At 40.3% G+C, this 25,442-nt stretch overlaps 1 protein-coding gene across 1 annotated transcript; it reads right to left on the bottom strand.

Moving 5' to 3' along the window:
- Nucleotides 1–422: 422 nt before the first annotated feature.
- Nucleotides 423–15,092, bottom strand: CGA (glycoprotein hormones, alpha polypeptide). Its single transcript, XM_076335453.1, has 4 exons — nt 15,072–15,092; nt 3,180–3,286; nt 1,978–2,162; nt 423–500 (listed from the first exon to the last, which is right to left on the bottom strand). Exons 1-4 carry the CDS (start codon nt 15,077–15,079, stop codon nt 423–425), a joined length of 378 nt encoding a protein of 125 aa, XP_076191568.1. The 5' UTR covers nt 15,080–15,092.
- Nucleotides 15,093–25,442: the final 10,350 nt, after the last annotated feature.

Genomic DNA, 25,442 nt, shown 5'->3' on the forward strand with positions numbered 1-25,442 from the left:
AAATTATTGCTTCTTTTTCTGTCCACTTTCCCATCCCTCCCTGCCTCCTTCCCTCCCTCTCCCACAAAAAAAAAATCTAGAAATTAACTGCAGCAGAATCTTTTTTGTTTTGTTTTGTTTTAAGCTATTAAATCATCATTTTTCTTCAAGAAACATTGATGATTTAACTGACAGTTTATTTTAAAAATAGATCAAGCCTTCGGTTGTCATGCAAGTGCTGTATTTCATCCCTAATGGAAATAATTAAACTTACTTAAATGCATGAAGAAGCAAAGAGGAAATAAAACAGCCATCCATCTTATTCAAAGGTCTACCCAGTGTCTTGACCAGAAAACATAAGATTTTCCATACTGGTGCTATAAAAGCTGAAAAACAAATATTCCATTCACCGTTGTCCTTGATCATTAACAAAGGGACAGGCTTTAGGATTTATGATAGTAGCAGGTACTGCAGTGACAATCTGTATGGTTCTCTATCTTCACATTGTCCTTAAGGGTAATCTTAAAAAAAGAACACACACACACATAACAAATAATTAGGATTAGCTAGACAGTAAAAACAGCATTCTCAAGTAAAAGATGGCTGAAGCCTTTTTGTTAACCACAAAGTACACAGGCTCTTTGGGGTTAGTATACTAGAGCAGCCTCTGAACGCCAACCTGTGAAGCTGCATCATCAGTGGCTTTCAGAGCCATAAAGAGAAAGTTTTCAATAGTGACATAGTTTGGTGTCCTTAATTTGGCACTTCTTAAAGTGTCTAATTTTCAAAAAGTGTCAAGTAACCAATCTATGAAAAATCAGGAAATGTCCTCAGAATTTTTCACATGGGGATTATAAAAACAGAGACCACAAACACGATGAGTCATTTTTATTTTTAATCTCGACCAAATTCTAGTTGCTGCCTCAGGGCAAGTATAATGTTAGTGGTCTAGAAAAAGATCTACGCTCTACTCAGATGAAGAGCCAGGATTCAGCCAGGTTCAGCTGTAGGTGTCTATAGGTAAGTCAGGTATCTGGGCTCTCATCACAGCCAGTGGAGACCCAGCGCTCTGTTCAGCTGCACACACAGAGCCATCAACTGCCATTTAAGATGTCAGAGGGAATCCCACCAAGCCTCCAGCTGCCACTCCAGAAGGTCTTTTATGGGTCCTGTGTCTGCCAGCCATACACAGATGTCCTGAGTACGCCAGGGTATTTCAAATGGCACCAAATCCATAAGTGGTAACTGAACTGAGCCTCTAGTCAACACACTTAATGAGCCTGATTCAGATCACCACAGGATAGACACCTTAGCTTGTTTCAACTAGCTCACCATTTATTCAATAAAATTTAAGGTTTCTTCACCTGGGGCTGAATCACTCCCAAAATAATCAGCTTTAGCAGAATCTCTCTTTAAGAGAACCTTCCAGATGAGAGTATTAAATGCTCAAAGTAGTTGCACATGTTTACAGTTCCCTCTTGGTTGTACTATTAAAAGTAAACACAACCTCAATTAATCTAATGAGCACAGGTGGTTTTGGTCCCTCATTCCCATATACATAATTGATAGTATTGACCAGCCACCTTCCCAGAGAACTCCTGCCTATGCAGGAAAGACACAAGGAAAATGACTAAAATCAAATACACACTGCATAGCACTTAAGGGGAGGGTGCACATCCAGGAGAGTTAAAAGCAAGGGGACAACAAGTCCACCACCAGAACTTCGGGTGTCATGAGTCAAAGTAGTTTCACTGAAGTCAGTGACACTGCATCAATTTCCACATCCCAGCTGAGTATCAGACTCGGTACTGGCTGACTTTTTAATTTCCTCTTTAGAAAAAAGAAAGAACCCAAGAGCAAAGGGTATAAATGCCAAGGATGTTTCCCTCAAATAGTTCTCCAATGTCCTCCAGCAAAAACATATTCTTTTCTATTCACTGGTTCAGCTAAACGTTGCATCCTAAAACAAGCTTAAATGGGTCTCATTCACAGCCTCACCTTGGTAAAAGCCTTTGCTACGCAGCACGTTGCTTCTGATGTAATGTTCTTTGGAACGAGCATGGTCTTCTTGGACCTCATCGGAGTGGGATAGGCCCGGGAGAAACAGCACCCAGTGCACTGGTAAATGGGTGCTCCTGGCTTGGAAAAGAATCTGTTCTCCCCTAGCTTGCACTCTGGACAACCTGCCATAAAAATATAAGGAAGAGACTTTTACTTGGTCTCCAGCTGTATTTTCATTTTCATAAATAAAGGGAAAGTGTGGGTGGTAAGAGGAAGCACTGGCCACACTTTGCTGCTTGATGGCTGCAGAACAGAAAAGCACAGACAGCAAAGCTCTCCTCTTTAGGGTCCTTCAAGTCAGCAACACACACCGTCTGTAAAACTAGAGTGTGGCTTTCTAGATGAGGCACAAGCATCATTGTATCTTTTCTGGTTTTCTAACTTAATTTTGTTGACAGTTGTGGAGGGTTTTTTTGTATGGGTTTTTTTTCTATATACTATATAGATATACAGATATATGGAGGGTTTTTTTCTACTATACTAGCTGTCCCTAGAAAACTTCCTACTAGCTACAGATAGTTAAATAGCACCAGCAGGATTTGTAGTGCTTCTTAAATATTGCCTGTTTTCAGGCAAGACTCTGTTATCAAGAGTTTTAAAAATGCCCAGTGATCCCAAGATTTTTGTAGCTCACATTTTTATACATTCAGTTCGAGGCTGAATAAAAAAAACAACCACAACCTTCAAAACACCCCTAAAATCTTCCTAATATGCCTCTTTCATAGAATGCTACACCACCAAGATCCCATATTCTGGGATCTACAGAGGAAAAATATTCTGCATATTATGAGGAGAAACTATGGTTCTGCTGTTCCTGATGTTACGTTGCCATTTAGATCTCAGGTGTACAAGAAACCAAAACGTTTCTATTTGATAATGTTTCAAGGATTAAGATCACCCATGCCAACATGAGGACACAGTCATCTGGGAGACTCTTGACCTGGAGGAATCAAGTTTAGAGAAGAAATAGGAAGTATACTCATAGCAAAATTATCTTGATTTATCATACCTTCATAGCTCAGTGTCAATAAATGCAACTGAATGATAAGATTTATGACCACATTTATAAAACATGTGAAAGTTTAATTAATACTCTTTACGAACAATTGCCCTATTTCTGAATGCTGAAAGCAGCTTACCCTGCATGAGAAACTCTCCATCTGGGAAAGCATGAAGAAGATGCAGAAATACAGACAAAATGGTCAAAGTGACAGCTGCATACTTCCCGTAGCAATCCATGATCTTTCTGGAAATACAAATAAATACATTTTTAAGGGACTGTTTCGCATTGGGTAAAGTACCAGCATCTAGGCTACACACTGATACAGCATTCAGTGCAAGTAACAGAGACAATTTAGAACCAGGATCGGAAACTGAAAATGCAGTGTACTGATGTGCATTTTATAGGATCAGAAAATTGACTTCACCATAACAAAATTGTGCCTCTTTTTCTGGCCTTAACAGTTTTTTCTGAATATTAACATAAACCACAGCACATAAACTTCAAACGTCGTAACTGCCTAATATTTATGGTAGAATGGATAAAGCCAGCAAATGCTTATGGAGAGGATGAAAGAATCTGCAGAATCTGGGCTATGAAAAGACTAATTTCAGGGGAAATAATTTCACATCAGGACATAATTTCCTGAACCAAGAGTCAGATTATTTGTCCACACACTGACCTCTTCAGTGCCAAAGTCCCCATAAACAGATTTTCACAGACCTGTCCCTCGGTGGGAGAAAGCTCCTCCGACCATTGTAATTAGAGAGGCACTATATGCTGTGCTCCAGAGCACCCGAGGAGACACGGTGCCAAGAGAGAGCTCAGAAGGGCTTGAAACAGCCACCTGCATCGCACGGAGGCCTCGTCAGGGCAGCTCAGGGTCAGGGTGGTCCCAGGGAGTTCAGCATCGCTGCAACATTCTGGACCAAGATTTCTTTTAGGCTTCATTTTACCGATGCAGCAATTGACTTTTGGGTTCTGGTATAAACACACCCCAGTCAGCTCGTACTTTTACAGATTTTTTCAATAGATTAATTTTGTGCAAGAAGGCTACATGCAGCACGGCACATCTGTCCTTCTACTGCTAGCGCACAAGATGAAGTGGCCATAAATAGCATATCACGTTCTCTGGGTAATTCAACAGAAATGCAGTTGTGTGGCTATATTTGATCCAGATCAAATCTATACCACAGGGCAATGCGTATCTCTGATATGAATAACTGGGGGAACCATAACATTAAAGATGCAGGATATATAAGTTGCAACTGTACGAGTATCATCCCAAATTCTCTGCTTGATTTTTTTTTAAATGAATTTACTTTTTTTCATTATTAGTCACAATAAGATTTCAGGCGGCGGGGCGGGGATGACACACACACAAAACCTCAGTTCTCTCTGTATCCAAACATCAGATGTACTAAGTAAGGGCTACCTGCAGATCAGCAGGATGCTCTTTGGCAATTACCACAGGACCTTTAAAATTATTCTGAAGCATTTTGTACCAGCCTGGTCAGAGACAAAAAACTGGTCATAAACTGGTCATAAGAAACTGGTGTTTCTTTTGAGCCAGAGAACTCCCATGTGCCTGTGGCATGGCCTGGGAGGACCTGCCTTACTGGAAAGTCAGGCAGGATCTGAGTTAGGCTGAAGATGCCACAAGCATTTTTGGATCGTCATGTTATAAACGTCTGGTCAACTAATGCTACTTTTAAAAATCTTGGATTCATCTGAGCGATGAACCCATAAAACAGAATACTGAACCTCACTTCTGCTCTTGTCAGCATTAAAATGTAGTATTTTAGGTACAAAGTTTGTAACCTTCCTTCTCAAGCACTAAGCCTCCATATTGTACTGACAATTTCATTGTGCTCAGTCTAAGACCGTTTTGGCCCAGTCTCTCACTCGGAAAACAGCATTTCCCCCTTAAAAATTATTTTCTTCCAAAGCATAGACCTGAGCCCTTCCTTTAGAAATGAACAGGAATTAGTTATATCCCATGGTCAAGAAAGTGGGTCCATGGAGAAAAGAGCTGTACAAAGGATGCTGAAGTATTAAATTCCCTAGCCGGGGCAGCCTGTGCAGGTGACAGAGACAGCAACACTCCTTCACCCAACCTGGCTGGCCGGGGACAGCCTTGCCTTGGAGGACTGAGTTTCAGGGTCTTTTTATTGCTGAGACACAGAGCACATTTCAACAGGGGGAGTTTCCCTGCCCTTGCAGATTATCATGTGAGGGATTCTGGGCTGAGCACTGCTCACCTTCACCCTGAAGAGATGGTCCTTGGCTGTGCAGCAGTGCCTGGTTCACCAGCCCCAGTTGTTCCTGACGGGCTTCAGACAAGCACCCCAGGCTGCATCCCAAGCCCGCAGCTCCTAATCACCAAACTCTTTACCTGCCTTCTCAGAAACGTTATCTGATCATGCAGATCTCTCCACCTCTGCAGTCACCTCCCCAGGCCATGCCTGGAGCTAACCGACAGCTCGTTTGGGCTGTGTCTGAACTGCAGTGCTGACAGCATCTCCGGATTCTTGCAACTGGATCTTTTGAACAATTTCTTCTATGCCTGCATAGACCACCTGATCCCTTGACTTTAAAAGACTGAAACTGTCACACAAGAGCATGATGTGCTAATGACTAATGTGCGGGATAAGGCCCCAAGCTGACAACACTGTTATATACATTTTAGATACGGAAAGCTACTCTGTGCCTAGCAAGCAAAAAAAAAAAAAAAAAAAAAAAAAAAGCATTCAATCCTTAACTACTTAAGAGCTTCTCTTCTTCCAAATACATCAGTCAATGCTGCTACTCCATGATAAATATCCTCCAGTGACAGATCAAATTTTGGCACCAAATATTTCTAAAAATGAGGTGGCAATGAGAAGGACAATAATGCAAGCAACAAAGAAATTGATCTTGAGATTTGGTGTAGAGGTTATTTAAGCATGCTATAGTGATCAGAGAAGGCACTGACAACCCTAACCAGGAAAGATGGCAGAAAATCAAGACGGGAAAGTATAATTAAACAAAGATAGCTTTTGCATAATGGAAACATATTTCTTTTCAGATTTTGCACCTACCCAGCAGAATCCCTGCAATGACTGCCACAATGATGCAAATGTTCAAACAATGCCTGCTCACATCTGCAGGGACAGGCAAACTTGAGGTGGTCCAGGGAGTGAAGCTACTTGCCTGGTATGATTATCTGAGAGTGGACCTGGAGCACTGGGATGTGTACAAAGAGACATATTGATTAGCAGAAGGACACTCCATCACTGTACAAATTCCCAGAGATATATGGGGACACGAGGCTGCTACAGACAGGTCAGCAAGTCTTGGTTCACTGATCAAACAGATGTACAACGCAGTCATCAAAGGTAGCAGTTCAGACTGCAGCAGAGCACGGGCCCTACAAGGTAGCTTTGAAACCAGGACAATGATACAAACAAAATCAAAGAGAGCTCCATCCTTGTAGCAGTCAGAAAAAGATCATGCCCAGGCAGATGAGGCTGAGACCAAAGGCAGGATGACGAGAACACGGCCCTTGCCTGACTGGGGTTAGCAAAGTGGAAAGAAACAAAGTTTATGAGCAAGACTGATGCGCAATAGTCTCCAGTGCAATGAATGAAGGCACAAAAGTGGAAACAAGCCTCTTTCTAATTAAGACAGCAAAAACTAGAGGTAAGAGACTGATCTGAAGCCCAGCTAAACTGAATGGCTAAGAGGCCAATGAGGTTGCAATTAATGGGTGGCAAGGGTTGGGTGCTGGGTACAAGTAAATTCACCTCCTCCCTCCCACCTGCCCAGCAAGTCAGTCCATGCTGGCAGAAAACAGAGGATAAAGGAGTTAAAAGCAGCCAACAATGAACAGGAAGAAAAACCATTGGCAGCAATTGTGGAAGCACTGGAAAGAAGCATTTGGAAGAGGTATCAAAAAGCTAGTTCAGTGTATGTAGGTATGTATGCATGCAGGCTGAATGCAACCTGTAGTTACTACCTCTGCTTGGGCTTTTACCAAGAACCCATTTGAGTACAAGAAATAGTATTCTGATGTTAATCAACAGGTGGCAAAGGAAACAGGGGATGCTGTTAACATGGTAGTCCCACAGAAGCATTGAACATGGCTCTCAGGTTTCTGAGAAGCAGCTGCCAGCTCTCTGCGCCCTGTTCCCTTGACAAAAGTAACCTGTGTCCGCAGGAGAAAGGTGGTCCTTCACACTGTTGAGATCCACAGACTCCTATGGTCCTGCCAAACATTTTGGGAACTGAACTGAGCTCAGGTGCATCTATGGAGTTGCGCTGAATAAATTGCCTGGATCCGTCCCTCCAGCAAGTAAGGCTTTTTTTAAGGTTATTTACTGTATATGCTCTTTCCAGCCCCACAGAGGGGGCATGACTGATGGTAGACTTGCCTGCACTGGGACACAATCCCACAGTTTAATGTCAAGTCCTGCTCCATCCAAGGGGACATACCCTAGAGTGCAAGGAGCCGGCTGGAGGGGCTCATGCACCAGCAGGAGAAGACAGACAGCCTTTTCCAAACAACCTGTTCCCACATCATCCTGAGCCTTTTGAGAGCATGGATGCTCGAACAGCTCCAATAAGACGCCAGCCACAGGAATAACACCACAACCCTTGACTGATTATTCCATGATTTCATGCTCTTTGCAGAAGGCACAGTGGCATTCTCCGTCCTAATTTTTCTAAGAACACATAATGCTATGATTTGGTACATTATAAGGGTTTGAGGTAATCCCAGAGGGAAGTTGTTTAAATTACATTAACCAAAAGGGGAATTGAAATTGCAGTCTTGCACTTCCTCTATTGAGTCAGACTGTCAGGCTCATACAAAAAAAAACCAAAGATACCTGTCAATAAAACCCAGATGTGATCTTCTCTACTATTCCAATGCAACAGCCATTTTGCCTGATGGTCTTACTTGGTTTTCTGACTGTGCCCACACTGCTAACCCAGTTAGTGTCTACACCACTCATGTCATCTCACCATCAAATCAAAGGAAGCTTTTACTTTGCTCTATTAAATATTGTCTTTCTTAAGCTATTGGAACATTATATAATGCATAAATTTCAGCAGCTCTTTGGAAAGATGGTAATTTTAAGTCTTCCCCAGCAGTTAAAGTCTCACCCCATTATTTGCAATATCTTGTCTTTTTCAGTAAATAAGTTGTCATATTATCAGTTACCATCATAAAGACAGGCGATCATCTGTATTTGCAAACAGGTCTTCTGTTCAGGTACGGATGGGACTCTTTACATTCATGTCAAGCTCCACCGGATCAGAATCCCTCGTCTAACTCTGTGGTCCATGTCCTGGCACAGACATGCCAGAAAGCTCTGTTCAACAGGCATCCTTTGTACTGATTGTACGAAATAACCTAATGTTTTTGCGTTAACTTGGGACGTCCCTCCATACATTTCCATAGGGTGACGGTGGTGCTGTCATACCCAACAGCAGTTAAACTCTTTGTACATCATGTTCATTTCTTTCTGGGATGCTTGGCCATGAGGTACAGCTGTGTCACAGCAACGACAAACTACAAGTGACAGCGCTTCACCTGCAGCCCGGTGTCATGTACACAGTAACCTGTTAGCAAACCGCTGGAGACTGAGAAATCTTCACTAACATATTTTTTTTTCCTTCCCTTAACATATTTAATCGTGACTGGCAATTTAAAGTCTCTAAAAGATGAGTTAGTACCACAGGTTGTGTAACATTTGACAGCAACACCATTAACCAGGAGAAAAACACAAAATTACTGATGAAGAATTACCAGACCCGATCAGAAATCACAAAATATCAACATTTAGCTGCAATACAATTCTAGAACCTCATTTTCTTTTACTTGCAGAGCTAGCTTAGCCCCAAGCACTGATTGTTTAGTCCCAAACCAACCTTTAAGTTAATTTTCAAAGTAAAAACTTGGACAGAATGGAAGGAGAAGAAAACTTTTGGAGAGAAGGGAAAGAGAATGTCAATAAATATGGAATTGTTCCTCTTTAACAGTAACAAAAATTTAAAAATGTATTACCTCCCTTGTTCAACACGAATAAATCAGACAGCTGAGAAACTGCAGGATGGTATTTGAAGGTGAGCTGTCCTTGACGTTCCCAAAACTGATGTGTGAAAAAGTTGCATCTTTCTTTTATACCTGTAAAGCTAGATCATATTCCTCGCCCACTTCTAAGCCATAGGATCAACTGTACATTTTATCTAATGACTGAACATTACTTTATGTAATTACCAGCCCACCATGCTGATCTTATCTTTGACTTGACTTTCATAAAGATTATTGTTTTTCTTATATAATGAAAGAAAGGTCAGCTTGCGAGCACACTCAGTGCTGTATGAGTTTCCTGGGGAACTCAAATACCAAGCATCCAGTCATCTGGTGCAGTTTTCAGTGAACAGAATCTCATTTTGAAAAAGGAAGAGTTACTAAGGTTTCCTAACACTTCTTATTAAACTGGAGAATAATATTTCTTTTAAAACACATAAAACACAGCAATGGCATTGTTTTAGCAAAGAATAGCAAAATAAAGAGCAGCAGAGATCCATACAAACATTTAAAAGAATAATCTCCATTTGAATTTAATGCCCAGAGAATGAATGCATGGATAAATATAGAAGGATTACCCTTATAAAGATAAGATTTCTGGCAAGATCTCATCTTGTTCTTAGAGTAAAGCTAATGCAATGGAGGCATTTCTGAAAACTGCACCAGGGTGCAGATTTTTAAGGCTTAGGGACTTTTAAGTCCTCAATTTCAAATGACAGAGTCTGTGTCGATGCTGACTAAACAGTACAGGTCCCACTCTGCCTTCTGGCACCGAGGCCAAGCGGCACTGCAGGGCTTGCATCCACTCAACTCTTCCCTTCCCAAAGGGGAGGCGCACATCCAAGCACCTACTGGGAACAGCCCCTGGCAATGCAGACAGTCCTGGGTCAGTGCTCAAGGCCATTCCTGCAACCCTACTGCGTTTTCAAGTCCTGGAGACTTGAGGCAGATTCACTTCAGATGTCACAAGTTCACTTCAGAAGTTAACCGCCTAAACCCGAGTTACTCGATCTAGACTGCCTTTATAGTCAATGGAAAGAAATAGCCCTAAACATCTATTTTGATACAAGATTAAGTCACTTTTCCAGTGTGCCTATTTTTCACAATTGAGAGCCCAGGGTAACTAGCTTGGACTGATAGTTACTGTCCTACCCTTAGAGCTTTACAAATATTTTATAGCTTTAAGAAACTCCTAAACATCCAAAGGCTTAAAATTACTTTTTACGCACCTACTTTTTGTCACTCACTGTTGGAGATGCGCTATTAAAAGAGACCCCTATAGCTTCTTGTGTTCCTATGAAAATGAGACTTTGATTAGCGATTCAATCAGTCTCTCCCAAAATGTTTATTGTATAGTTGGATTTGGTGAATCACACCTGTCCAGATTTCTGCCATTCAGTTTTCTTGTCCCTTGCCTCAACTCTCTTTTTAATAACAGCAGCACCCCCAGACTCTGGTAGCTGTTTCAGACACATTTATCGCAACCTGATCACCTCTGCCTTCACTAACATCCTCGTCTGCTTCAAGGTGTCGGACACCTTTTTCTCTTCTATTTGTTCAACTGATCACTATAACAAAGTTAAACTCAAAACAATTGTCCCCAGCCTACACTTGGCTTGAAATTGGCTTCTGTTTCAAAACTGAAGATGGATTTCTCCACCTGGAAGTTTGTCTGTTTTTTATCCAACAATATGAGCTGGTATAATAAAAGATAAATTAAAAAAAAAAATCTCTCTCCCTATGGTCTTGTTTCATTTAATAACAAAAGCATAAGGTTCAAATTTGAAAGCTATTGGTAAACACAGTTTACTGAGAAATATTCCCCTGGAAGACAGAAGCTTAATATTTCTTGTCATTCAAAGCAAAATCGATGAAAATTGCTGAAGTTTATAGAGTGCCTCTGACTTGGCTCTGTCCTGCCCATTTCATACTCACCTCAGCTCGCAGTCCTATGGGAAACCCAGGATGACTTGTGATGCTTCACAAAAAACAGAAAACTATCATCTTCATCATCAGGAAAACAAGTAATGATTGTATTGTATATTCATACATGGTACTTATTTACTTATGTATTGTAGTATGTCATCAAATGGGAAATGCTATACAAAATAGTTCTTTCGTTAGAAAGACTCAAGCACAGTGACAAAGTTACCCCCACAGCATAAAAGAAAAATAAAAGTGCCCACAACCTGGTACTCTTTTCCTATCAGAATGTATTAGGAATAAATCTTGTGAAGTCAGTGGAATTACACTGGTATAAAAGATAGTTTAAAAAAAGCTCCTATTTTTATTAAGAGGATTTCTTACTTTAGCCGCTCCAAATCTCCAACTAAAAATACTTGGTCAAATCTGTCTTAATGTGTGACTGAATGAGAAATGAGAGAATGTGGCTCACTGTTTCAGAGGGGGAAAAAAAACCCTCTAGTTTATTAAACAGGTTATTCGTAAATCACTTAGTAATACTCTTACAGGTTTTTGCTACACTGTGATATTATGATTTTATGGTCTACATAAGTATATGGATGAAAAGATAGATAAATATATATGCCAAACTGGACCATCGAATATTCTTTGCCAAGATCAGTATTTTGTTTTCTATTTGTAGGAGCAGAAAAAGTCATTCTGAGGTGGAAAAAAGCAACAAAGTGCTAAAATTTTCAAGTTTCTTGGAGGCCACTGTGTTCCTAAATTGGTCTGGGACTCTATTAAGGGGCATAAGTTAAACTAAATATAGCATTTGTTAAGACTGAAATCAGTGTGAGCTCAGCACCTAAGCATTATGAGTTTCACAACTTTTGGCTCTTTTCTAGGAGCTGGGTCCCTACAGCTCCTTCTCTGGCTTTCTCTGGAAGGGAGGGTTCATGTCTCTTCCCTTGCTCTGCCAGATGCTGTCTCAGGGTATCTGTCCTACTTCCCTACTTAGCGATATCTGCTTATCTACAGGCTGCTTCCTGATGCTGCCTCTTCCTTGCTAGAGGAAAGCTCTTCTACTTTGCCACTCAGCAGAGTTGCAGGGCATCCCCCAGCACTGTCAGTAAAAGAATAGGAAAGAGCTCCCTTGCTTCAGAAAATAAACTCTTTTATTCAAAAATAACAACTCCACTTTATCAATAAACAGACACACACCCCCAAGTGTGGTCACAGATTAGCACTATTAAACAGAATTTACCTACTTTTAATAAGGGTAATACAAGGTTTGCTATACTATATACCAGCAGAAAGGTCAGGACAGAGCACACCTACTTTTTTTTTTAATCACTGCTGCATTCTTCAGAACCATTCCTGCCTTCTTTCTTGATTTTCCTATTCTTTGTAGATAAGCAAATGAGAAGAAACAACCTTTAAAATGAAGTTCTGATAGCATTTTTGGCTTGGATGGACAAGCAGGTTGAGTTCTGGAGGATTTTTTTTTTTTTAATAATAACAACTAAATCATATTTCAGAACTTCCTGCAAATGCAGCCAAAATCCACTCTTCATCATTCATGCAAACTCAGAAAACAGCAGCCCCCCTTCTGAGAATGGAAGCTATCATGCACGCTTACCGAACGCCAGAAACTCTTCTTCCCTTTGCCCTTGCAATCTTCGAATACCTCCTTGGCTTCTTTCTCCAACCCTGCCCTACAAGCTGACACAGCACCCACAAGCCCGAGCCCGCACCAGGTCCTGCACCAGAAGGCATCCCAAAGCACTGGTACTATCTCTCTCTTGCATTTTAGGTGTCACTTCCGTCATTTCTCATGTTATCTTCCAAGCATCCCAGGAGGAGAGAGGCTCCCACATGCCACAAGCTGCTCTGCACTGACGCAGGCAAATTATCAGAGTTGCTGAGGAGAGATAACAACGAAAGGTCCCACCAGAATGACTGAGAGCAAGATTTGCTGGGAATTCAAGGAAAAAAGAAGCAACTTGAGTGTTAAACAAAAAGACACACAGGTATTTCAATATTTTAATGAGTCTCCCAACTCCTTCCCAGTTTCCTCCTAACTGTTCCATTTGTCATCTCTCTATTCTTAGACACAGTAACACCAGCTCAGTAGATATACACTTAAACAAGGCTCCCCAGGACAATGGAAAATACAGATACACACCATTCTGAAATAAAGAGCTCCTGTTTGCCAAAATACTCCATACTGTATTATGCAGAGAGTGAAAGTCAAGTTTTCTGTTCTTTTACAGATGTTTTCAACTGATTATCTAAAATTATCTCTCAAAGCAATACTTTTTGGCCTCATCCTCCTTCGCTTAAAATCAATAGGAGTTCTGCCATTATTTCAAATGACACTGGATCAGGACTTCTAAGGTTAGCTATTAGTGTTCTCAAGCTTCAGCCAAGCATTGATTATTCTGAGATAATAAGGCTTTCAGTACTTATTGCACATAAATAATTGACTGCAAAGCCTCTCCTATTCTAAAACGATAGTGTAAAGAGGGTTCACTAATACATATCTTTTTTTTTTTGCTTTTAAAGGAATTAATGTTACAGACGATGGCACTTCAGAAATACGTGCAATAATCATTATTTCACCAAAGCTAAGTAAAAATTGTGCCTCTGAAGAAAAATAGTAAGATTATAAGGAATACATCTACTTTTTTCCCCCTTTTTTACTGTAACTTGACAAGGTCAAAATGTTTAATCATGGCATGTTATTAGGCAAATTATGGTACTAACAGGATGATGGCTTCTGTTTAGCTGTTTTCATGCTTCTTTTTGGAATAGGTTTATTTGAAATCCAATTCCTTTGAGCAAAATTAGAATAGATAATATTACAACTGTCACAGCATTGTGGAACAGCAAACAAAATGTCTTTAATGTGTAGGTTTGACCTCAAGGGCTTTAGAGATTGTATTTCAATATTTTTTTTCTCTACTTTTAATTAATAAAAGTAACTACACCTCATATAATCACTAAACCAGTTCACAAGGTCAGGAAGGACTATTCCTGTTACATATAACATTGCTCAGCTGAAGTAACCAGCTTTGTTAGACTCCTGAAACATTAAGTGCTTACTATAAGACAGAGATAAAACACTAGACTAGACAGACTACCGATCAAACTGATTATGTCAGTGAATATGTTACTGCACCATAAGGGTAGACCATGAGAGGTAGATAATGCAGCCTTACTTTAAACATATTTCAGTATTTAGCTCTTTCTGTGAAAAAAAAATAATTACCATATGAATGGATCATTGCATGTCAGATTTAGATCTGATAAATAGCCACGTAAAAGTGAAATGTATACTTCGAGTGCAGCTAAAACAAAGAAGTCTGATCAATAATGCAGGATGTCTCCTTTATACAACTAGCAATTTCAGCAACTCTCATTATCTAATACAGAAATAATTGTTCAGACAATTAGCTATTATCATTATTCCATATGCTCACTGTATCACCTCTTCTATTAGTACAGATTTCTATTATGAATTGCTTTCACATTTCCTAGAACTTTATTGCTTGCTTTCTACAAATGAAAGCAGAAAAAATGCTGAAGTTCATCAAATTCCGATCAAATCACGGCAAACAAGAAGTAGCCTACAGTGCTGATAATAAAAAAATGCACTTGTCCTGGTTTCAGCAGGGATAGAGTTAACTTCCTTCCTAGTAGGTTTAACTAACCTCAGTTGCCGACTGAGGTTAAACCACGACAGTACTGACAGAGAAACATAGCTGGAAAAGGGATTCTGAAGAAAACAATTTATTTCTATCACATTACCAAGAGGCTGCTTACCAGGTTGCTGTTACACTCTCTACTGTCGCTGCACAGAGAAACCTGGCTGCCCAGTCATTCAGTTGAATAAAAAATTCACCATACTTACAATCCGTATTGCAGCAGCACCTAAGAAACCCACACCGAGACCAAGCAGAGATGGTCCCCTGCCCCGGAGAACTCACCATCTCATACCACGTTTGGAGGAGTAAAGTCATTCCCCCAAACTCCTCCTGTTCCACCCACCTGGGCATTCTTCTGAAGACATCAGATCTCAAAGTGATGTTCTGGGCTTCACCAAAATTTCCAGATGAGGTTCTAGGTCTACATAGCGCAGCAGGTCAGTTCCCACACTCACGGCGGTCTCTTCTGATCACACATCTAAGCAATCCCTTCACACAGCCATCTGCCCCTCTGAAGGAACTGTGCGTAGCATACGTTTCATAGCTGTGAGAGACTTTCAGAGCAACGAATGAAGGGAATGATACATGGTATTTGGTTATCAGTGTGACTCAGCGCATGGAAAATTGGCTAGTGCAGTATAATTAATGCCATATTGGAAAGTAAAGCAGGCCAATATTGCCCACCTCCATACAGTTACTTTTCAGAAATAAAAAGAGCTTACATTTACATAATAACACTTCAACATAGATCTTATGTTACTTTGAGGGCTGGATATTGAGAGGTGATTTCCCGTATCGCTGACGTGTAGCTGCTTTCAAGAGGCAGAACCGTAGCCATTTGCTGCCAGCAACATTACACGGCTGTCCTCAGAAGGCCAGCAATGAATCATAGTGATGTCTCAAATTTAAGCTAGATGTCTATCTAAGTAGACTGTAAAGGTCCAAGCTGTAAATCTGGGGGGAGGGAGAGGGCAGGGAAGGAGTCCAAAAACCAGTAAAAATTTAAAAGATGCTATTTTATATAATTTTGTGGTCCAGGTTATTTCTTAAGCTAAGCTTAGATTATAAAAGGAAAGAGCTGAGAAAGGACTAAATAAAATCTCCTCATTCAAATGGTCTAGGTGGTGCATGTGTCCTCTTTCCAGATAGGAGAAACACAGTGGGAAATGCTTCAGGGGATCACTCCCTGCTTCAACACTCAGGAATTATTTTGTTCATGCAAACTTCCGTGTGCACTTCAACAATGAGCTGTCAAGAAGTACAGGTTATTGATATTTTACCCTTGCACAAGTGCACAGAAGGAGGAAAGATACCACAGTGGGATTCAACTCCTCCCAACTTTAGACATCTGCGGTACAGATGGCCAATGTCCAAGCTGGTTGCTCTGGCTACCTCTACAGTCAATGGGAAGACAGAGGCATTTTCAGGGTGCAGTTCATCTAATCTGTCTTAGCACTCTCCTTAGAATGAAATGGGTGATGCCCTACAATTGCTTGTTTCTCTCTACTGGTTATAGACAGGTCAAGAAAACTGGCTTAGATAGTCATATCCATTTTTTAAGATATTCTCACCTGACCAGATGAATCCAGCCCAAAGCATCTTTCATGTTATGGCTAATATGCCAGGAACAGATACAATCATGCTTTTGTTTTACACTTAGACAATAATCTGAGGTCCGTGGTGTTTCCAAAGTTCTCTGTAACTTCCTACAGGAGGTTAGGAAGGGGAGGAAGGTGAGAATTGATCTTATCTGTTAATTGCCTCCTAGATTCTTTCCCTTTGTCTGTGCTTATTTGTCATCTCTTGTCTTATTTGGTATTTAGCTTGAAAATTCTCTGAAGCAAAGGCTATCCTTTTATTCAAACTATTTTTATCCATGATGACGGCTCCTAGACAGTATAACTATTACAGACCAACACTCTGCTTGCTTGACACTAAGAAGGGAATGCACCTCATCCTTTTAAAGGATGGTGCTGCAAGTGCGGCTGCTGTGATGACAGTAAGCAGACTTTCAGAAACATAATCACCTTCCCAGAGCTACTCCCAGGTAGGGATAACTTCACAGAGACCTAGAGCGTGATAGGCATAGAGAAGCCCACAGACTAACACAAAATGCATTTAACAGTACTTGTTTTGATTTCACAGAAATACGTATTGAGGTCCTTCAGCTTTTAGAGCCTTTGGTACAGGCAGATATTCACAGACTGGTGAAAAACGATGCCGGTAAGTGCTACACAAGATCCTGCAAGCAAACCCTCAGCTCCAACTTCGGGATGTTGATGTCTTTTTCAGGAGTGCACTACACACTACTCTAAGAAGGCAGCCAGAGCTTTTGGCTAACAAGCTAATAAGAACATTTCAATGCCACTGTTTGTTAACTGACTGTATTTTTTCCTGGGAATATCCTTTAGACTTGTTTTGTTATTTTTTAAATATTTAAAATGCCATATCTAAATGTTAGATGGGAAATTCAGAGATAGCACAACTTTGCTACTTCTATTGGCTAGTACCAAATACTACCAAGTGAAGTATGACTAAGTAACAAATGTTAATATTTGATAGGCCTTATCAAGCTGAAACATGCATTTTTTATTTTAAACAGAGCTTCACTGCAGCACTGAAGCAGGCAGAGTGCACTGGCCAGTGAAACCAGATTTGCTGCTGTTTGATATGCTGCAGAACACGGCAATACAACTGATTCATTACAGTAAATAAGGTCATGAGTTTGCCATTGATTTATTGGTTTAAAGGGTCGCGTGTGTGAAATCAGCTCACTCTGACAGGGAAAAGTAAAGCTCAGTGCCAATGTCTTTGTGTTTTAACAGTTTCCTGGCTGTCTGCTTTAGCTCTTCCACCAATGTTGCTTTAATGTGCAGTGAAACTGAGGAAGCAATGTCCTTGGAAACTTTTTCAGCCCTGATACCCATAGTAGTGTGCTTTAAAAAGCTACATTAAGCAAATCATGAAGTAGGACTCATAGACATATGATCAGTAGTCCTCAGAGCACAACTTACAGAATTGCGCTGTGCAAACAGGCAGGACAGGGAATGTAGTGAGTGATGGGTTCAGTTTCCTGGGGTCTACAAAAGAGTCCTCTATGCCTACCTTCAATTTACATTAGAGTTACTCATCGTGCTGTCTGCGAACCACTGCTGGGTCACAAGATACCTGGGTGGTGGTCTAGCAAATGTTTGCAAGAAGAAGTTTAAATCCTTTGCACATGCTTCCCCTCCCACTCAACCAAATCCTACATACAAAGTTGCAATCAGTACCATCTACAAATGAGGAATGAGCAAGCGCTAACCGCGGAGAAAGTGATTCATCGGTCTAGCAAATTAAAGTCTAACAAAATAAAATTGAATGCAGATGAAAGAGCGGGGAAGAGAAATGAGAAAAAAATCAGGCATGGATATGAACTGATACTTTCATTATTTACCATATTTGGTATGTATCTTTGAGGGTATGGCTACACATATTCTGCAAAATTTACTTGAATAAGCCTGAGATTTGTCTGATTGAACGCTGGTAACTGCAATGTCATATAGACACCTGAGCTGACTGTCCAGATTCCCTCAGAATCAAAAGAGAAAAAAGGCATTTTTAGACCTATTTTTGACAACTATCTCAGGACAAGATAAACTGACCACTCTCCTTGGTTGTAAGGGGAACCTAGACAACTAGCTCAGATGTAGGCATCTACAGCTGCACTTCAGATTCTTACATTTGGCCAGATAAAGCTCACAGGAAGCCCCAAATGACCAAAAACTCACTTTTTAGCAGCCCGCCTAAATTTACTGTATCTATTCCCTATTCAACCACTACAACTTTTCTCAGAGCATCACTACAGACACTGAGGTTCTAAAAGCAGGTTAAAAAAGGCCAAGGATGGTATCAAGGCAGGATCTAGAGGCATTCTGCAGGCACCGAATGGCACCAGGACATCCACCGGTGTGGTATGGCCCCGTACAAACACATCAACTCGGTTCCAAAAGAAGTAGAGACCCAGCAGCGTGCTGCCACATCTGAATTACTAAGTTCAGCTGAGAAGCAAGGCTTGTCACCAGAGTCACAGAGATATCCCAGTGCAACTGTATTGCTCCTGTACCCAGGACCAGCATAGCTTAGTCACCTCTGCACATGCTTCCCTGCTTGGCGTGGAGCTCACCCAATCAATCTGCCTGAGGCCAAAGAAAAGACTCGGTGCTTAGAATCATAGAATCTAGAATCATAGAATAGAGTCATAGAATTTAGGTTGGAAAAGACCTTTAAGATCATCGAGTCCAACCGTTAACCTAGCACTGCCAAGTCCACCACTAAACCATGTCCCTGAGCACCACGTCTACACGTCTTTATATACCTCCAGGGATGGTGACTCAACCACTTCCCTGGGCTGCTAGGCTGGCACACACCCTAGTTTAACACCTCGGCATGCAACTCGCTTACGCCCAGCCGTGACTACGCTCACCTCTGCTATCCTTCCCCACCAACACGCTCTCTCCTTCTATCCCAGTATGCAGAGAGAGATAATTTCCAACAGCAAGTAGACAGTCAAATACAATTTAGGGTAGGGGATCACACCAGGTCTCCGATTGAGCAGTCTGCGGCTGTTTACAGAGCAGCCAGTGGTGTGAAGTCTCATTAACTTTGGTAATGTAGCAAGTCCCAGTGATACCAGAAGCATTTAATCATGTACTTACACGTTGGCTGAGCAGAGGTGTACATAAGCACACATGCTTTGCTGATTACAACAATTTTTTGACACTAAGCACACACACTGCAAAATGGTATTGGGATTGTCAAGTACAAGCTTAGGGAGCCCAGCCCTTGATCCCATGATACTCAGGGGAAAAAAAAAAGTTAGAGGTGTTTAAGTTACTGGGCTGTGACAAAATTCACCATGAATGTTCAGAGAACTAGCTGAAGTAATGTTTGAATCATTGATGATCATTTTCAAGAAATAACAGCAGGCGAGGAAGGTTCAAACCCTAGAAAAGTATAAATCCATTACTTATTTTTAAAAGAGAGGGTAGAGGACTACGAGCATTTTATACCTGTCAACCTAACTTTTATCCCTTGAAACAGAACAAATTATTAAATAAAGGATTTGTAAATACCTGGAAGATGATAATTATTAAAAAACAGTCGAAATGGGTTTGTCATGAAAAGAATCATGTCAATTGATGCTAATCTCCTTCTCTGACAGGATAATTGCTCTAGCAAATAAGTGCAAATAGCAGATATGATGCATCTTGACAATGACGAGCTTTTGACACTGTCCCACACAGCATTTTCCTAAGTAAGCCACAACAGTGCATTCCAGAGGTAATCAGCAACCCAGTAGGTGCACAACATTTGAAAAATTGTTCTCAAAGTGCAGTAATTGATGGTTTGGTGTCAATCTGGGAAGTTTTCTCCGGAGGAGAGCCACAGGACTTTGTCCTGGGGCCAGTTTTATTCCCCACATCCATTAACAACCTGGGTGACAGCACATGGGTGCGCTGCCACAGTTTGGTGGTGACATCAGGTTGGGCAAAGTGGCAAAGTGCTTTGAAGGATGGAAATAGCACTAAAAATGGGTCTCAAAAATTGAAGCAGCACCCTAAAATCAACCAGACAAAATACAAACCAGACAATGCTTTGGAAAGAGAAATCTAATGAGGGCAGAAAGTTAAATATAGAATAGGAAATGACTGTGTAGGCAGAAAACAATGTGGGAGATCACAAACTAAAGAGTCAACAATGTAATAGATGACACAAAGAGTAATTATTCCACTTAGCTCTGGCAAAGTCCCAGCAAGCATAGTACTGGGTTCAACATTGGTCACTGTACTCCAAGAAAGATAATGGCAATCCACCAGGGGGGATGTACTACAGCAAGGAGAGTTTAGGAAATACCAACTGTGAGGAAAGCTGAAGGAATGGGGTTTACATGGCTTAGAAATAGAGCAGTAAATTGAGAAATAAAGAGATCAAGGTGGAATATTACAGCAGCATTCCAAAACGTAGGAAGCTGCCATAAAAGATTTGGTGGCCATTGTTCTACCGTGACGACTAGAGGAAGGACAAAGATCAGACGAATTTGCAGCAGAGATTTAAGTCGGGTATTATGAATCCGTTCAAACAGTTAGGATTGCAAAGCGTTGAAGCAGGTTATGTCAGAGGCTGTGAAATCTTCCCTCCAGAAGTCCTGATCCTACTTCTTTTGAAATAGCACACAGCAACTTTGTTTGTATGATTAATAAAAATACTAAAAGTGTACATGGTCATCAGTGAGTTTGAAAGGTCTGTTTGGTCTCTGTAAGCCAAAAGTTACTCAACTCCTAATAACTCTGCATCATTGCAACTCCACATCGCAATGATTCAATGTTTCTGTAAGCATGGGCTTGAATGGCAACAGGATCAGACCTACATTTTTCCTTACTCAATGGTGCCTAAGTAATAGAATGTGTGTCTCAGATCTTTTAATGTAACATAATTTAATGCAGTTTTTGTATTTGAATAGTATGCATAAATCACTGCAAAAGAATGGCTATCTCACTGTAAGAAGAGAGCCACTAAACTGTGTGTCCTAGACAAAGGAAATATTTTTCAAGTGGTTTGCCTGAGGGCGGATTTAACAGAGGAAGTTAATGCATTCCAGCAAGAATCTCCATCGCTATAATACCAGTGGATTAATTGAAAGTAAAGCTAAAGCTGTGAGTGAGGAAAATTTGCAGCATAAGGAAAGTTGATGAAAAGTGCGGGATGGCTGTTGAAGATAAATACATAATGTGAAATGAATTTTATTTTAAAATTATTATAGTTTTTCAGCATTTTGTTATTCCCATTACTAACTCTTAGCTAAAAGAATGAGGTTTTCATTTTATTCCAAGAAACCATTTTTTAATCAAGAATTCATTACATTTCCATCTTTTCATTTTCACTGCAGTGGTTTCTTTCTCTGTGCAATGATTTTATCATCTGATTGCAATCAATATTGCTGTAACAGGCAGTACATGTAGTTCATCATCAGTCAGAGAATGGTAAGGGATTACGGAGCATTTATACTACCCATGCTTAAAATCTATCCTTCTGCCTCCTCCTCCTGCCCTTTGCAGGCTGTACCTGTTTTTCCTTCTATTCACACTGGGATCTGTGTTACACCAAAGGTTTTCAGTATTAATTTGCTGAAAAATTCAATGAAATATTCTTTTTTAAAATAAATATGTTGCTGTAAAACATACTCTTGAGAAGCATTTTTATGCTTTATCACAGCAAAGAGCTGTGTGCCACAGCTAAGTAATAAACTGAGTATAAAATAGCTAAATCACAAAGAGTCAGGAATGCAGAATGCAGATCAACATGAAAAACAAAATTTTCTTTTAATTGACCTCACACCTACCAGCAATTTCTTCCTTTACCTCTTAGCAGCATATTCACAGTTGTTATTTTAAATAAATTCTCTCCCCACCCTCCCCAAGTTGTTCACAAGAACTGCCCTATCCTGATGCTCAATCCCTTTTTTCTGTACTCATGAAAAAGATCCAGTTCTTAGACACAAAATTAAAAACAAAAAAAAGTGTTTCTGTGGAATCCTCCTAATTTAAATGCCTATCTTGTCAAATGGGAAAGGGAATGAAGAAAAGAGTGAAATGATGGGGAAACATCTAGGACACCCTTTCTTTCTTTTAATAGTTTTTTTAAAGTACAGCTGGAACTCTGTTAGATTCTCTCAATGAGAATGAAACTATTGAGGATCCAGGCAGTGTGCACTGGGAAGTGAACAAAGGAAAATGATAAACACAAAAGACAATTGGAAAGGTAGAAAGGCACCATTAATTACAGGTAATAGTATTGGGGTTTGTGTTAAATTATGAAAAATGAGAACATAACCACTCCCTTGCTTTTAAGATAGCTCTGAAACGATTTTGTAAGATTCTCTTTTGAGAAAACAGCTCAAGCCATGACCCAGGCTGTATTTTCAAATGTGCTGTCCTCCCTCATCATTAATTTGCTCCCTCTGAAATAGAAAGATTCTCCATGCAATCTGAAAATGGATGTCGCAAAAACTTTCTCCTTTCCTCCTCCCAGCTCATGCAGAAAACAACCTACAGTCCATACTCTGCACAGTTGGTTTTTTTTCTTGTTGACAGACATTTAGACCACTTTTATTACTGAGTATAGACCTACATCAGTGATTTTGCATACAGGTGAAAATGGTCCCAGCCTTGACAGAAGCCAGCAGTATCATTAAGAAAGATATGACTACATGAGATTAATTTTCTTCCCCCTTTTGGAGTTCATGTTTCATTTGCAATCAATTTTCATGATCAGATCCCCTTGCACAAATCTACCATTTTACTGTTTTCATGAAGTTGCTTTTGTAATGTTGTGGAGGAACACGTGCGTGCCTTAGAAATAGCACTATTTATTGTCTAACATGATAGCTATGTCTGTTTCGACATATTCAGCAATCAGTTAAGACCAGTTTTTCTTCACACAGTACCATGCTTTAGCTTGAAAAGCTTTTGTCCCAACTGATGCTTACTTTTTTCACCTTTTGTTTCACTAAACTAAATGAACCATTTTTATTCTCCTCTCATAAAACAGATTCTCCATTTTACTGACCATCCTTCAAGTCCTTCTCTGTACCTCCTGCAGCGCGATCTCATCTTTTCTGAATAATAGTGACCAGAATTGCACAAATTGTTTCAGATGAGATGAGACCAATGTTTTTATCTGCAGCATCTAATGGAAATAGCTGACCTAGCATGTCGTGTAATTTTAGTAACTTTTTTTGCAGCTGGATCATATCTATGACTTGGTCATCGTCAACTAATACAATGAGCACTTTGTACCCACTGTCACTTCCAACTAATGAGGTTCTCCCTCTAGCAGAAAGTACTGCTATCGGTCTCCTTGCATGTTGTGCTATTAAAATTAATCCATTCTATTACTTAGGTTCTCGAGGTCCTCTAGTCTTGATCCTTCTCATATTGAAAGCATCTCACTATTTTGTGTCATCAGCACATTTCATTATTACAGCTTATATTTTCATACCTCCATCATTAATGGAAATTTCTGGCTGAATAAAGATCTTCTGATGTTTCAGATGGGTATGTGATAGGTTTTTTGCTTTCATCTCAAATGTGGAAACATTCATTTTCATATCCTCTTTCTCATTAGCCCCTGCTTTAATTTCCTTTGTAAGGAAACTCAGCTGGGCTTCTGACAATTCTCACTTTATTCTTACCCTTCTTAATATTTTTCAAGCAATCATTTTGTTCCATTCCTTTCAAGCTCTTGATTGTTCCCAATAACCTTTTTGAAGTGCCTATTTATCCAGCTGGGACTGGCTGTCCCTCTTGTTTGAGATATGAATTCCAGATACTTTTTTGCAGAGACTTGACAGATGCCAAGCCTTCTCCACATGCAAGTCCTCGATCACCTAGACACAGTTGTCATCACCAACTCATTCCCTTAATTTCTCAGTTTGACCTTTAAAATTCAGAACCTTAGTTATCAACATACTTTTGCTTCAAGTAGTATTCTTCCTAATAACCTTACAAAAACTACTTCTCTCCAGACTTGAACCCAAACATCTCTAGCACGTCTTCATGCTCTCTAACAGAAGCTCTTTGCCGCATTTCCCCAACGCTGACTCAAACAAGTTCTACTTTATCTTTCCTATCACTGTTTGTTTCTTTAATATCTATCACACTGCAAATTCTAATCCTCCATCAATCACCTTTGCCTCCCAAACACCATGAGTGTTTTAATATTTGTGTGTTCCTGTCCTAATTTCTATTCTGTCATATCTTCTGTTATCCCTAAAAGGTCTAGTTTTGTTGCCAGGACTCCAATGATACACAAACATCACAGTTGTTTCTTGCTAACACAACATTCTCCCTGGAAGAGTTAATAGTCCTCTTCCTAACTATCAGCTACATACAGTCTAAGCAACATCCTCATCACTATTCCAACTCTTTCTCCTTGCTGTCCATCATCCTAACCTCTGATACTCCTCTTGCTATTTGCTTGATTTTCCTCTTCCAGCATCTTAAAACCAGTAGTGGGACATCACATAAATTGTTTCTTTTTTAAGAACAACCGATAGGTAAATAACCCACATACAGGGGAGCTTAGATCATGAAGACTCCTTTTGCTCTTATGCATTTCCAGCCAGGCCCAGCATCCCAAAACATACAACCAGAGTATCTGAAGAGCCATAGGATGTTCCTCCTCTTAATGACGGGTTTATTCAGGACATGAGAATCGAAGTGTGGAGCTAGGAAAACATCACACTGTGGAAATACTGAGTCAGTCAAGGAAGTGGCAAGAGTAAGAGAGCGGGGAGGAGCGTATCTGAATCCCAAAGGAATTTCTGATGATGAGGAATCTTTACTGCCACAAGCCCTTATCTTAAATCTTTATTTCTAGTACACCCTAGTAATAAGCCTGTCAATTCCTCTTAACAAGAAATTCCATCTTTGTGCTGGTGTAAAATTCAGGTCCTTTCCCTTCTAGTCTTCCATCCTTTTTCTGTTCTTTCTCACAATCTCCACCCTCTTTTTATTCCTTGGACTGTTTTGGTTGGTTCCCACCCCCACCATGGGATTCGTTGTCCTTCCCCATATACGCATCTTTCTCATCTGCTTCTTTCTTCTCTGTATTTTCCAGTACAGCAAATGCCTTCGTTGACTATATTTCCCTTGCAATAGTAAGCCTACTCTCT

This window comes from Aptenodytes patagonicus, chromosome 3 (genome assembly GCF_965638725.1).
Source record: "Aptenodytes patagonicus chromosome 3, bAptPat1.pri.cur, whole genome shotgun sequence".
Lineage (NCBI taxonomy): Eukaryota > Metazoa > Chordata > Aves > Sphenisciformes > Spheniscidae > Aptenodytes > Aptenodytes patagonicus.

What these genes read in the sequence shown, in the direction of transcription:
- CGA (XM_076335453.1), bottom strand. An exon ending in TGGAGAGTTTCTCATGCAGG is followed by an intron (nt 2,163 to 3,179) that starts GTAAGCTGCTTT and finishes TTTTTATGGCAG; the next exon opens with GTTGTCCAGAGTGCAAGCTA. An exon ending in TAGCAAAGGCTTTTACCAAG is followed by an intron (nt 501 to 1,977) that starts GTGAGGCTGTGA and finishes TCTTTTTTTAAG; the next exon opens with ATTACCCTTAAGGACAATGT.